The sequence below is a fragment of the Neltuma alba genome, unplaced genomic scaffold (genome assembly GCF_004799145.2).
Source record: "Neltuma alba isolate B1F8T4 unplaced genomic scaffold, ASM479914v2 tig00011126_pilon, whole genome shotgun sequence".
Classification (NCBI taxonomy): domain Eukaryota; kingdom Viridiplantae; phylum Streptophyta; class Magnoliopsida; order Fabales; family Fabaceae; genus Neltuma; species Neltuma alba.
Window position 1 is genome coordinate 273671 of NW_021635862.1, and position 12160 is coordinate 285830.

The 12160-nt window shown below is 39.6% G+C and overlaps 3 protein-coding genes across 4 annotated transcripts; 1 reads left to right on the forward strand and 2 right to left on the reverse strand.

The window, feature by feature from the left end:
* Positions 1–1411: 1411 nt before the first annotated feature.
* LOC114761566 (protein WEAK CHLOROPLAST MOVEMENT UNDER BLUE LIGHT 1) lies at positions 1412–6222 on the forward strand. Of its 2 annotated transcripts, XM_028950966.1 has the most exons (4): positions 1412–1462; positions 1592–1646; positions 2429–3316; positions 3998–6222. In XM_028950966.1, the coding sequence occupies exons 3-4, from the start codon at positions 2462–2464 to the stop codon at positions 5876–5878; spliced, it is 2736 nt and encodes a 911-aa protein (XP_028806799.1). In that variant the 5' UTR covers positions 1412–1462; positions 1592–1646; positions 2429–2461; the 3' UTR covers positions 5879–6222. The 2 variants fall into 2 exon arrangements, with proteins under 2 accessions (XP_028806799.1, XP_028806798.1); XM_028950965.1 differs by lacking the exon at positions 1412–1462 and having other exon boundaries at positions 1501–1646.
* A 211-nt stretch (positions 6223–6433) lies between these two features.
* LOC114761568 (photosystem I chlorophyll a/b-binding protein 5, chloroplastic) lies at positions 6434–8141 on the reverse strand. Its single transcript, XM_028950967.1, has 6 exons — positions 7848–8141; positions 7604–7736; positions 7314–7423; positions 7104–7208; positions 6848–6936; positions 6434–6723 (listed from the first exon to the last, which is right to left on the reverse strand). Exons 1-6 carry the CDS (start codon positions 8057–8059, stop codon positions 6584–6586), a joined length of 789 nt encoding a protein of 262 aa, XP_028806800.1. The 5' UTR covers positions 8060–8141; the 3' UTR covers positions 6434–6583.
* Positions 8142–8453: 312 nt separating this feature from the next.
* On the reverse strand, positions 8454–11404 carry LOC114761562 (protein CYPRO4). The gene is made up of 2 exons (XM_028950961.1): positions 9663–11404; positions 8454–8985 (listed from the first exon to the last, which is right to left on the reverse strand). The coding sequence occupies exons 1-2, from the start codon at positions 11301–11303 to the stop codon at positions 8704–8706; spliced, it is 1923 nt and encodes a 640-aa protein (XP_028806794.1). The 5' UTR covers positions 11304–11404; the 3' UTR covers positions 8454–8703.
* Positions 11405–12160: the final 756 nt, after the last annotated feature.

Sequence of the window (12160 nt, forward strand, 5' to 3'; positions counted from 1 at the left end):
CCAAGCTGTGATATTGCAGTCAACACAACTTTTATTTTTTTGTTTTTCCTTAATTTACCCGTGCCCCTAAATTTTCCTCTATTTTTTAAGTCCTCCTCACCTCCGAAACGTATGTGCGTGCTATTTCTCCTCATACCACAGTGAGCTTTTGGTGAGGGGGGGGGGGGAATACAGCGAGGCGCCTTTTAGAAATGAAAATATAAGTTAAATATATGGGTCCAATAACAATTAATTAACAAATTTTTTTAACTCGCACTACCAAGCCTGTAATTTTCTATGAGTTAGCCTGTCAACCTAAAAGCGAACGTGCACTTATTTTTTATTTTTAAAATTATTATAATTATGTTATTATATATTATATTATATCTAAAAATTTTTTAAAGATATCTATATAATTTATTGGATATTTTCAATCAAATATTCCATAGAAAAAACAAAAATCTCATTATATTTTTTTTGAGATATTGAATAAGAAAAAAATATTAACAGATAGAAATTTAAAAAAAAAGAGTAAATAATTGTTTGGGGTTGGGCCCCATTTTGACAGGTTAGGGTTGGTTTAAACAACCATTTCTGACCCGATCTATATGAGTCCAATTTGTTATTTCTAACTTACGAGTTGGCCCGTATTACCACCCCTAGCGCTTTTCTTACGGAATCTGAGACAGGTTATATGATTCATAGTTTATATATTACATATTCATTTTGATTCTTTACTAAGATATTATTCATTAACTTAACTATAGTTTGAGAGCTCATATAATCCCATCTTCATCATTCTTCAGGGTCAAATTAATGAAAAATGATGTTACTTTCATTCAATTTAACTAGATTGAAGCTGATCATTATTTATTAAGTACTATCAATTAGTGAACCATTTACCTTCCATTTAGAAAGGGAAAAAAATGATAGTTTTAAGATATTTGATTTATTTATGACTTCACTTTTTACACTGTTTTAAGTATGATTCTGACTTTCAGACAACAGAGTTCTTCATCATTAAAAATCCACTTCGTTTTGTTGATCTCAACGAGGGGATTCGAGTTATATATCTAACTCAATAAAAAACATCATATATAGCTATTTCTTTTTTAAGAAAATAAGCCCGTATAGATTTGGGATATAAAAAGGAAAAAAAAAAAGCTGTATAGATCTGCAAAATCTAGGGAGGGGACCGAGAAGCAATTTAGTAATCTACTCATTAGTTTTGTCTAGGATTCCCGATGGTCTGCGTTATGACTTATGACATGAATCATGATCACCGTTCATGTAAATGCGGCCGTTTTATTGCAAGCAGGATAATAATTAAAATAGGGTAGGTGGAAAATCCAACAAAATGACTGGGACCTAAGAAAATTTAAAAAGAAAATATATTTCCGGAAAATAAAAAAAAATTTCTTGACGTTGAAACTTGTAAGAGAGAATAAGCGAGCACCCAGATGGATCTCGCCTGTGTGATGAGGTAGGCTCCACTATGCGTGCACCTTCCCCGTTTTTTTCTCGCTTCTATTCTTAGCTGCAACTTTTCCACCTTAATTATTTTTGCTGAATCTAATTTCGATTTTCATGGTATTTCCGCCTCAATTTTCAGAGGTCGCTAATCTCTGCTAAGTTTCAATCGTCTTATTCGTCTCTGCTAAATCTGGGTACGTTCTTCTTTGATTTCATTTTTCCTCTTTCTTAGACTTTCCTTTCCCCTTTTCCGCGCACCTAGTTACTTCATCCTTTTTGTCTTGATGTAATCAGTGGGTTCATTCTTTGTTGTAGCTTTAAATTTGAGCTTTGGCAATTTTCCTTATTGAGGATAGTGACTCTTTTAAGTTGAATTACTGTTGACTGGAGCAGGATATAATATATTTCTCTTCTGGTCTTGTGATTGTCTGTAATTATAGAAAAGAAGACAGAGCTTGCTTGGGAGATAGTGGCTCTGCTGTAAGTGGGGGTTTCACAAAATTGTTTTTATTTCCTCCCTCGGTGTACAAATATCAGCAGAATTCCGTGATATATTTTTCCAGAAAGCACTTACTGAACCTTTATGTTGACAAGTTAAAACTGACATCTTTGCTTTGAAAAGGTTAACCAATACAGATGGTGTACGATATTGGTCTAATTTGTTTTTTTAATTAAAAAAAAGAGCTTCGTTGTAGAATTTCAGGCAATTCACTGAGAGTCCAAAACTTGTTTCAATACCGTTTTCCTTATCTCTTCGAACTGTTGGGCAGAGATGAATAGAAGAAACAACTTTATTGATATATGGAGATATTCTGTGCCTAATCCTGGGGAGCACTGATCCCTCTTATTTTTGAATTCATTCATGGCGATTTTGTATTTCTAGTTTTAGTTCTAATGGTGTTGCTGAAACATTTGGAAAATTTTTCTTGTCTATGCTTTCATTTTTCGCCGATTTCATTTATCACTTGAATTTTAGGCACTTGCTTGACACTCTGAACTGCTTTTTTGGATGGAGGATGCTGAAGAGAAGCCATCTCTCCCAGAATCATCCTCGAAAAATGCTGAACGGATGTCATTGGCGGATCTGCCGAAAGAAAATAATGAAACAATAAACTTGATTGATAATCGTTCTTATGCTGAAACTCCAATCAACTCGCTTGGTGATGGAAAGGGGGAAGCTGGGACTCATTTGCCTGTGACTGAATCTTCTAAATTATCAGCTCCACAAGATGCTTGTAAAGGTCAGACTGTAGGAAAAGATCGAAATCTTCCTGAAATTGATTCAGCCACAACCTCAATCAGTAATGGGGATAAGGAACCCAAGACTCATTTGCCAGTGAGTGAGTTCTCCAAATTAGCAACACCACGAGATGACTCTGACAGCCAAACTGTAGGACAAGATGAACCAGCTTCAACCTCAATCAGTAATGGAAGAGAGGAATCTGGGACTAATTTGCTGGTTACTAAACACTCAGAAGTTGCAGCACCACAAAATGCTTCTGATGGTCAAGCTATAGGACAAGAGGAAATTCTTCCTGTCGATGGTTCAGCATCAAAATCAAATGGTATGGTTGGCATGACTGAAAGAAGCAACAATGGGACTGTGACTGAAAATTCTAAACCAGAAGCTGTGGAGAATATTTCTGACTTGCAGGAATCCCAAGATGGCTGTTTGACTGTCTCTGTTGACACTGATGTCGATAATCAGATTATCCACTCTGCTCCTGCTACTGTTCATGCTGTGCAGCCCAATGCTAAAAGAGGCCTTATCGATACAGCAGCCCCCTTTGAATCTGTCAAGGAAGCTGTCTCTAAGTTTGGAGGGATTGTGGATTGGAAGGCTCATAGAATCCAGACTGTGGAGGTATGTCTGTTGCTCTGTTTTTTACCATTATTTGCATGTTTTCCATGATCAATTGCCTTAATAAGTTTCCTTTAATTGCATGTTTTGCATTAAAATTCATTTACCAATACTATTTCTGCCTTATCAGGTAAATAATCTTTTGACCGTTTTACTTACTTTTTCTAAGAAAAATCCTAGCATCCATTACAAGGTATCTAAAAGCCAAATGCCTTACTATGGCAGCAAAATTATTTTCATAGTTGTCCGACACCATTTTGATTATTAGCCTCAGTTGTGATGGTTAAATGAATGCTGGGGATTGTCACTTTGATGCCTCATTTCTAGGGGAATTAATTGTTTATGCTCCTGATTGTATACAGCCAGTAAATACTTCGGATTCAATTAGTGACAATAGCAGTGTTTGCTACTATATATGTGTGCTCTGCAATTTGCATTATGATTTCCTTGTTTATCAAGTAAATTTGGACAACATCACAACAACTGAGTTGTAGTGTGTATGTCTTTCTTTTTTCTCTTCTGGGCATGTTTTATCCATGTTTGCCAAGTTGTTACTTCTGATGTCTAGCACCGGTTTTGTTTGCATAGTCAGATGGAAATATTTAGGATATCCCACTCTTTACCAGAAATAGCCTCTTTGCCTCCCAGAGCCCCTATTAAATTATTTTAGTTTTGAATATACAGAGACGCAAGCTTGTCGAACAAGAACTTGAAAAGGCTTATGAGGAGATCCCTGAGCTCAGACAACAGTCAGAGGCTGCTGAAAAGGGAAAAACAGAAGTACTGATGGAGTTGGACAGGGCTAAGAGACTAATAGAAGAACTAAAACTCAACCTAGAGAGGGCACAGACAGAAGAGCATCAGGCACGACAAGATTCAGAACTTGCAAAACTTAGAGTGGAAGAGATGGAGCAGGGTATTGCAGATGAATCTAGCATTGCAGCCAAGGCACAACTTGAGGTTGCTAAAGCTAGGCATGCAGCTGCTGTTTCAGACCTACAATCAGTCAAAGAGGAGCTGGATGTGCTGCATAAGGAATATGCTTCCTTAGTGACTGAAAAGGATGTGGCTATTAAGAAGGCTGAAGAGGCTGTTGCTGAATCCAAGGAAGTAGAGAAGACGGTGGAGGATTTGACTATTGAGCTGATCGCTACAAAGGAGTCATTGGAGTCTGCTCATGCAGCACACTTGGAAGCAGAGGAACAAAGAATAGGAACAGTCATGGCAAGGGATCAAGATTCTCTCAACTGGGAAAAAGAACTCAAACAGGCAGAAGAGGAACTCCAGAGACTAAACCAGCAAATTTTGTCCACCAAGGATCTGAAATCTAAACTGGACACTGCCTCAGCTTTGCTTCTTGATTTGAAAGCTGAATTAGCTGCATATATGGAAACTCAATTAAAGCAGGAAGGCAGTGAAGAAGGAATATCAAAAGGAGACCTAGAAGAACCAGAGAAGAAGAATCACAATGAAATACAAGTAGCAGTAGCATCAGCGAAAAAGGAACTCGAGGAAGTAAAGCTCAACATAGAGAAAGCAACTGCTGAGACTAATTGCTTGAAAGTGGCTGCCTCATCATTAAAATCAGAACTTGAACAAGGGAAGTCAGATCTTGCGAACATTGGGCAAAGAGAGGGGATGGCCTCCATTGCAGTTGCGTCTCTCAAGGCTGAACTGGACAATACTAGATCAGAAATAGCTTTGACCCAGATGAAAGAGAAGGAAGCCAGGGAGAGAATGATTGAGCTGCCCAAAAAACTACAACAAGCAGCTGAAGAAGCTAATCAGGCCAACTTGCTTGCCCAAGCAGCTCGTGAAGAGCTTCGGAAGGTGAAGGAGGAGGCGGAACAAGCTAAAGCTGGAGCAACTACCATGGAAAGTAGATTACTTGCAGCTCAAAAGGAGATAGAGGCTGCTAGGGCTTCTGAAAGGTTGGCAATAGCAGCGATTAAAGCATTGCAAGAGAGTGAATCAACTAGAACCAGCAACGAATCAGATTCAGTTTCTGGCGTGACACTCTCTCTAGAAGAGTACTATGAGCTTAGCAGAAGGGCCCAGGAAGCAGAAGGGCAAGCCAATGTGTGGATTGCAGATGCTAATTCTCAAATTGCGATAGCTAGGGAGTCTGAATTGAAAACCTTGGAAAAATTGGATGAAGCTAATAAGGAGATGCTTGCCGGAAGGGAATCTTTGAAGATAGCAATGGGTAAAGCTGAGAAAGCAAAGGAAGGGAAATTAGGTGCAGAACAAGAATTAAGAAAGTGGAGGGCTGAGCATGAGCAACGAAGAAAGGCTGGTGAAATTGACCAGGGAGTAGTGAACCAGAATAAAAGCCCAAGAGCTAGTATGGAGGGCAATAAGGGAGCAAATAACCTGCACCGAGCTCCCAGTTCAGATAATTCTGGACATTACTTGCCAAGCCCAAATGATTTTGCGCATGAAAACAGCGCTGAAAATGGATCATTCCCAGACGCAGGAGCTGGAAAGAAGAAAAAGAAATCAATTTTCCCACGTGTTTTAATGCTCTTTGCCAGGAAGAGATCAAATGCGACCAAGTCAGGGTAATCCCTAATTGAAATCTTGCGGGGTCACCCTGCAGTTATTTTGCCTATCATCCTTCTGGAGATCTTGAAGCCCCCTAGAACTGCTCAGACTAATCAAATTATGTTGAACCTGTATATTTTGGATGATTATTGTATGTATGGTTGATTGGTTTATACTGTGTCTTGGTAAAAGGATCTACGAGTGGTCGCTTGGTTGGTTCTTTATAAGGATAAGTTCGCCATTCTTGGTGAAAAAGAGAGAATAAGACGGATCTGATTTGTGTATAGGCCCCTTTTGATACGCTGAAATATGCTTTTTGTAAAGCTGTGTGAGATTTGATGAAGTGAAAGAGGTTTTCTTTTGCAGTGGCTGGTCTAGAAATTGGAGGTCATTTATTTCCGAATCCAATTTTCTTTCAATGTCATGATGTGTGCATATTGGAAAACCGTCAAACTGATAAAGTGAGAGGGATGTGAATTCTGAGATTATCTTCGATTGCAAGAACCATAGAAGTTTTTATTCTATTGTCTGTATCACTTTGATATTATACTTTTGGTGAATGTATTAAAGACCACGTTTTTTTATAGGCACAGGTAATTAAAAACCTTGTTATTGTTATACAATTCACCATTCGTCTGTATACTAGTAGTTGACTGGCTGTAGAGGAAATAATTTCTTTCATAATTTAATCAATTCGTGATGTTACACAGCAGAGAAGAGCACCCCTTAACTAGAGCTGCCAAGGGTCTGAACAATAGTTTTGTGCCATGGATTGGAAAGATGTGCCACGAGGTTATCAATTGGTCCAACATGAGTCACTGAAGCTTGCACAAAGATTCCAAGCATTGCGACCATAGCAAGTCTCCCTGAAAGCACGAGAGTCACCAGTATGGAATTAAGCCTCCACGTGTATGTTAAATTGGGAAGGGAAACAAAAAAAAAAAAAGGATCAATCTAAAAACATGCATATGCAAATTGTGAGAAGCATACCGTTCTTGATCTCTTTAAGTTTCAATTCGTGAGCGTTCTTTATATCTTTAGCTAGGCCAAGAGGATTTAGCAAAGGACCTCCAGGGTACCTGGTTTTTTGAAACATAAACCATCAACCTTATGTCCACCATGGTAAGTACAAAGGAGGCCTAATTCATGCTCAGTACAATCAGTAAAGAACAAATCGACGGAATCAAAATTGAAAAAGAGATGATTAGATAAAGATGGATAAGAAGTTTTAGTTCATCAAGTATACCCTGGTTCTAGACCTTCAAATGCAGCTTCCAGTCCAAAGAAGGATCCCTCTTTAGCTTGAGATCCTGGACTAACGAAATCCATGTACCTTTTTGTTTCAACAAAGCTGCGCAGGAAAAGATGACTAATTGATGCATTATCCGAAACAGGAAAAACATACAAGAGTTCCCTCTCTTTTTCTCGCCTAAGTTGTCAGCGAATAAAATTCTACCCCATCAAAAATAGCTGGATAATGAGCAGAGTCTTAGCATCAGCAAAATATTTTTCTGCACCGGCCTCATACCAAACTGGTATCGTTTTAAGTCCTGCGAAGCGAAGCGTCTGCACAACAGTGTTAGAGATCGCAGGAAGAACATAAAATCACCGTTGCAACTAAAGGTAGAGCGCAAGAATTTGAAAATAAATGATTAAATTAAATTATGAATCCTTTCAAAGCATAAGGATTACAGATTAATGCCAAAACCCAAAAGGAAAAATGAAAGTTGGAGTGATATGACTCACATCTGTGAGCAGAATTCCAGAGACCCCAATCATTGCAAAGCGAGCATGAACCAGCTCTGCTTGCACATACCACCTCAAGCTTGCCGGGTCTTCTCCAAGTCCCAGTGGATCGAACCCAAAATCTCCAGCCAGACTGTAAAACTTACCGTGGTGTTACATTGAATTCAAATCACGTGGAAGCAGATTTTGGAGAAGATGATGAATTACAAGTAGAAGCGATAAAGCAGAAGGTTGAAGGGCTCACGTTCCATCAAGATAAGGGGGAGGATCGAGTCCTGGGAGCCACGTAGGTCGTTGTTGAGCTGCAATACAAGTTCGCCTACAAGGCCTTGTAATCTCTGCACCAGCATGCCTGAGCCACGAGGATGTGCCGCCTGCTGGAGATTTATTAATGCTCGCGTTTTTCAATAAAGAGCATGGCTGCAAAGGGAAGCTTCCTCCAGTTGCTAAGGCCATTCTTCTTTATCTTCTCTCGTACTCAGGGACGTCAAATTGAGGACTCAGAATTTCCACTTTCACCACCACAGATACCACATCATCATAGGCACTGTTTGTATCGGTTGAAAGAACATACAAGGAAAAAACGTGGCCCCACTTATCCATGGACATTGGACAAAAGGATAAGAAATGTCTGTTTCTGAGGCCTGGTCTCCTGGACGCCACCATACCAACTCCTTAGCGCCTAACTCTTCAGAAATGAGATCCGACTATACGGGATTCAAGATTATAATAAAGCCAGTTGTTACAACATATTCCGTGATCAACATATTGCGATTGACATTCGATTCCTCACTTATTTGCACACTCATTTTTCACACCTAACGAGATTAGAAATAACGAAAAGGAAAGATCCGAGCAGAAACAAAGGAGATGACTGATATTCCAAGCTTTCAGGTCCAACATTACAAATTAACAGAACTGAGAATGAATACACCGGTACAACTTGACAACTACATCTAATTTCCCATTCAAACAGACATCATACATACAATTGCGAAGTGCAAAATAAAACGTTTAGAAAACTCTAGAATGTTTATGTCGCTACTTAAGCAGTTATGCTACGAAAAAGCTGACTAAAAATAAAACGCGTATCAAGGGTATCATCGCCTGCTGGATATGCTGAGTGAGCTAACTTTCATTGGGGTCGCAATAACCAATGGAGCCTCAGGAGAATCAGTGACCGCAAATTTGTCATGCATGAAACGGCTATCAACAATGGAATCTTCCTTGAGGATAATCTTATAGCAATAACAGCTCTTAAGACCCTGCTGATTACGGTAGCATTCATGAGAACCGTCCTTCACCTGTTGGAAGTTCCATATCACACTGAACTTCCCCACTGTGGCCACTATATGGCGCTCCTGCTTTCCATTCTCTGTGACCTGAATAACCAGTGAGATGGAATGCATCAGTACATGTGAACATGATCATAGAAATCCAACTGACATAATAAAATTCTACACCTGCGTCTCAATTTTCAAAAGTTTAACTGGAGCAAGTCAGGAGTCATTTTTTTCTCAACGCCAAAAGGATAAGCACAGAAGCAATTTCTAACGATTGGAAGCAAGCTATTATCTCTTGAAAATAAAACCACGCAACTTGATTGGCCAAGTGGAAGCATATTAGAAGTAGATTACTTCATTGAAAATGATCTAAATCCCGGTCAGACTAGCTTATCTGCTAATGAAAGTAAGCATGCGATAGAATTCCCAATTTCATGGAAGTTTCTATATAACTCCCATAGCGAAACAAGCATACAAAAAGTTGCATGCAAGGGCCTTGGCCCTAGCCAGTGCAACATCCACAAATGTAGCATAATTTCAATTGACTAAGCAGTTTCCATAAACATCGGCATTAGTATATCTAAACTTTTCCATGGACCAGTTAAAAATTCGAAGACGCAAGGCAACTCTGAGAGACAGTTGGACATGAAACACTAGTTGGCATTTCGAATTCAAGAAACACAAGACGGCAATTCAAGATTGAAGAATTTAATATTCCCAACACGGTATATATTATATCATAACTGAGCAATAACAGAAAAATACTTTGTCCTTACCCATGAAAACTGAGCATTGCGGAACTTATTATTTGTTCCAGCTAAATGTGAATCCAGAGGAGTCAGCTTCAGCAACCTTGGAGCGGCGATCCTATTTCCCATGCGTCCGCTGAAACCAGTTTTTGTCTTCCCGTCTTTGTCAGTGAAAAGAGTACAAATAAGGACCAAGTAGGTGTCAGTAGTACCCACAACCCACTTCCCATCGAACGTTACATCCACATGTGTAATGGGTGAGCCAAGGCCAGGAAAAGCTGTTTTGGCTTGTCTCATTGAATTGATTGAATACAAACGGATCTTCCCATCAAGAGATCCTACAACTATGGAACCATCACCAGTAGTGGCAAAGCATTGAAAGTTGGTCCCCCGTGAGAACTGATGCCCCTGGGTCCAATTTAAAACAGGAGTATTAGAGTTAGCCAGATCCTGAACAACTCCATGGCGGTCACGCATATCCCACCTACAAAGCCTATTGTCATCCAATCCTAGAAAAGTAGATCCTGAAGGATCCAACTGAGCTCCCTTGCTATCATTGACGATATCTCTCATTGTAATGTCAACCCCGTCCTTTCCAAACTGCCACTGTGTCACAATTTTCCCAGTTTCAATATCAAGCTGGTGAAGGTTGGTTGAATGAAGCTTCCCAGCTCCAACTGGATTCATGAGGAGCATGTTAGTCTCGGCCTTCATCAGAAGAGTCTTTTTGGGCGTAGCATGTACCAAAGATGAACCGTTACTTTTATATCCACTGCCAAAATTCACAAAAGCACCTTTTCCATGAATTCCATGAGAAAAATTCTTCACAACCTGAATGCCAGAATCACCAACCAAAAAACTGTTGTCCAACGCACCCAACGCCAAGCTCTGTATCCCACTGTTTGCTGCTTCCTCAAACTCCTCCATCAAGTCTTGGTTTGCTCTTGTTGGCGTTGGCGTTGCAGAACCAGGGCTTTTGGAAAGGCTATCCTCGGCATCCTCCCACATAGAATCGTCAGCAGCCTCTGGTTTGGCCCATCCAATAAAATCCTTGCCGTAAATCTTAAGCTTGCTTTCTTCCGTTGCCTCAACACCATACGTGTTCTCAAACAAACAGTTCTCGAACTGAACGACAAACGCCTTATAATCTTCTTCAGAAAAGAATTTCATAGCCCAAACGCCCCGAGCAACGAAGTCAGCGCGACGCTGGTCCCCAAAAGTTTTCAATTGCATCTCGGTATCCACCTTCGCTCGAATTTTTGAACCGACCTTCAAAACCCACCATGACTCTCCTGCCTCGTCACCTTCATCTTCATCAATACCTCCATCACCATCGTCAACTCGGGAGGTCCTAACAAAATTGTAAGTAGTGAGTTTTTCAGAAGTTACCCATTTAGCCTTCGGGGTGGTTCCACCGACATGAAGGTAGAGCTTCACGGCATGCTTTAGATTAGGATTCTGAGAAGATGAGTATTTGAGCTTCAAGGCCTTAAGCTTCGCCTCCACGTCATCGAGTGATGACGGAGTGCCTATTCTCCGGTCCGCAGAATTTTTGTGCTCTTCTTCGGCATCGTGGTAGCTTGCTTCTCCATCGCTGTGGTTCGGAGAATAACTGTCTTCGTCAGAATCGGAAATTTCTAAATCTTCACGGCTGTGAGACCCACCCATGCTTGCTGCTTTGGATTGATAAGTGAAGGATTGGAAGATCCGAAAGATGGGATCTCAGGATTGCTGGATTGGAGAGAGAAGTTGCAGAAGGGGTTGAGCGCGAGTTCGAAATTTGAAATCGGCGAATTTTGAAATGGGACAATAGGAGAGTAGGAAAGTAGGAAACCCCATACGGATTCACCGGCTCCGCGGCATGCCCGATTGGTTGCTCGCGGCCCACCCGGATCACCCCAAACGATCCAATGGCTTTCCAGTGACGGGTTCAGTGAAAATGATATCGATTCTGTTCACATCCCTCACAAATCATCTGTACAAAGAAATCCAATGGATCATGATTATGCTCGTTCCTTGAGTGCTATTTATTGCTATTTATTAGGTAATTTTGTGGAAGCAATTTAAATGCAATCTAAAATTAGTATGTTGCAGCAATTTTAGGTCGCAATTGCAGCTTGATTATTTTTAATTAGGACTTAGATCTTCTAATTATGGTCCTAACATTTCTTTTTTTTTTTTTGATACAAATGGTCCTAACATTTCTTGAAGCTTAGCTATGCCTTTTTTTTTGTTTTTTTTGCCAATGCATTTTTTTTGTTATGTAGTGTTTTGACTTTTGAATTCATTATTAACTTTAGATAAGATGATAAAAATCAATTCATAATAATGGTTTCACGGGTTGCTTTCATCGTGCTTTTAACATTGTAATAAAATTTTCTTAATATCCTTGAATGAAGCTATTAAAAAAAAAAGAAAAAGAAACACAAGCTCACATTTGTCACATAGGTCGCTTTTTAAATTTACGAGTTAAATTTTTTGCTGAATTTACAAGTTAATTGCTTTTAAAATTATGACAAGGTGTT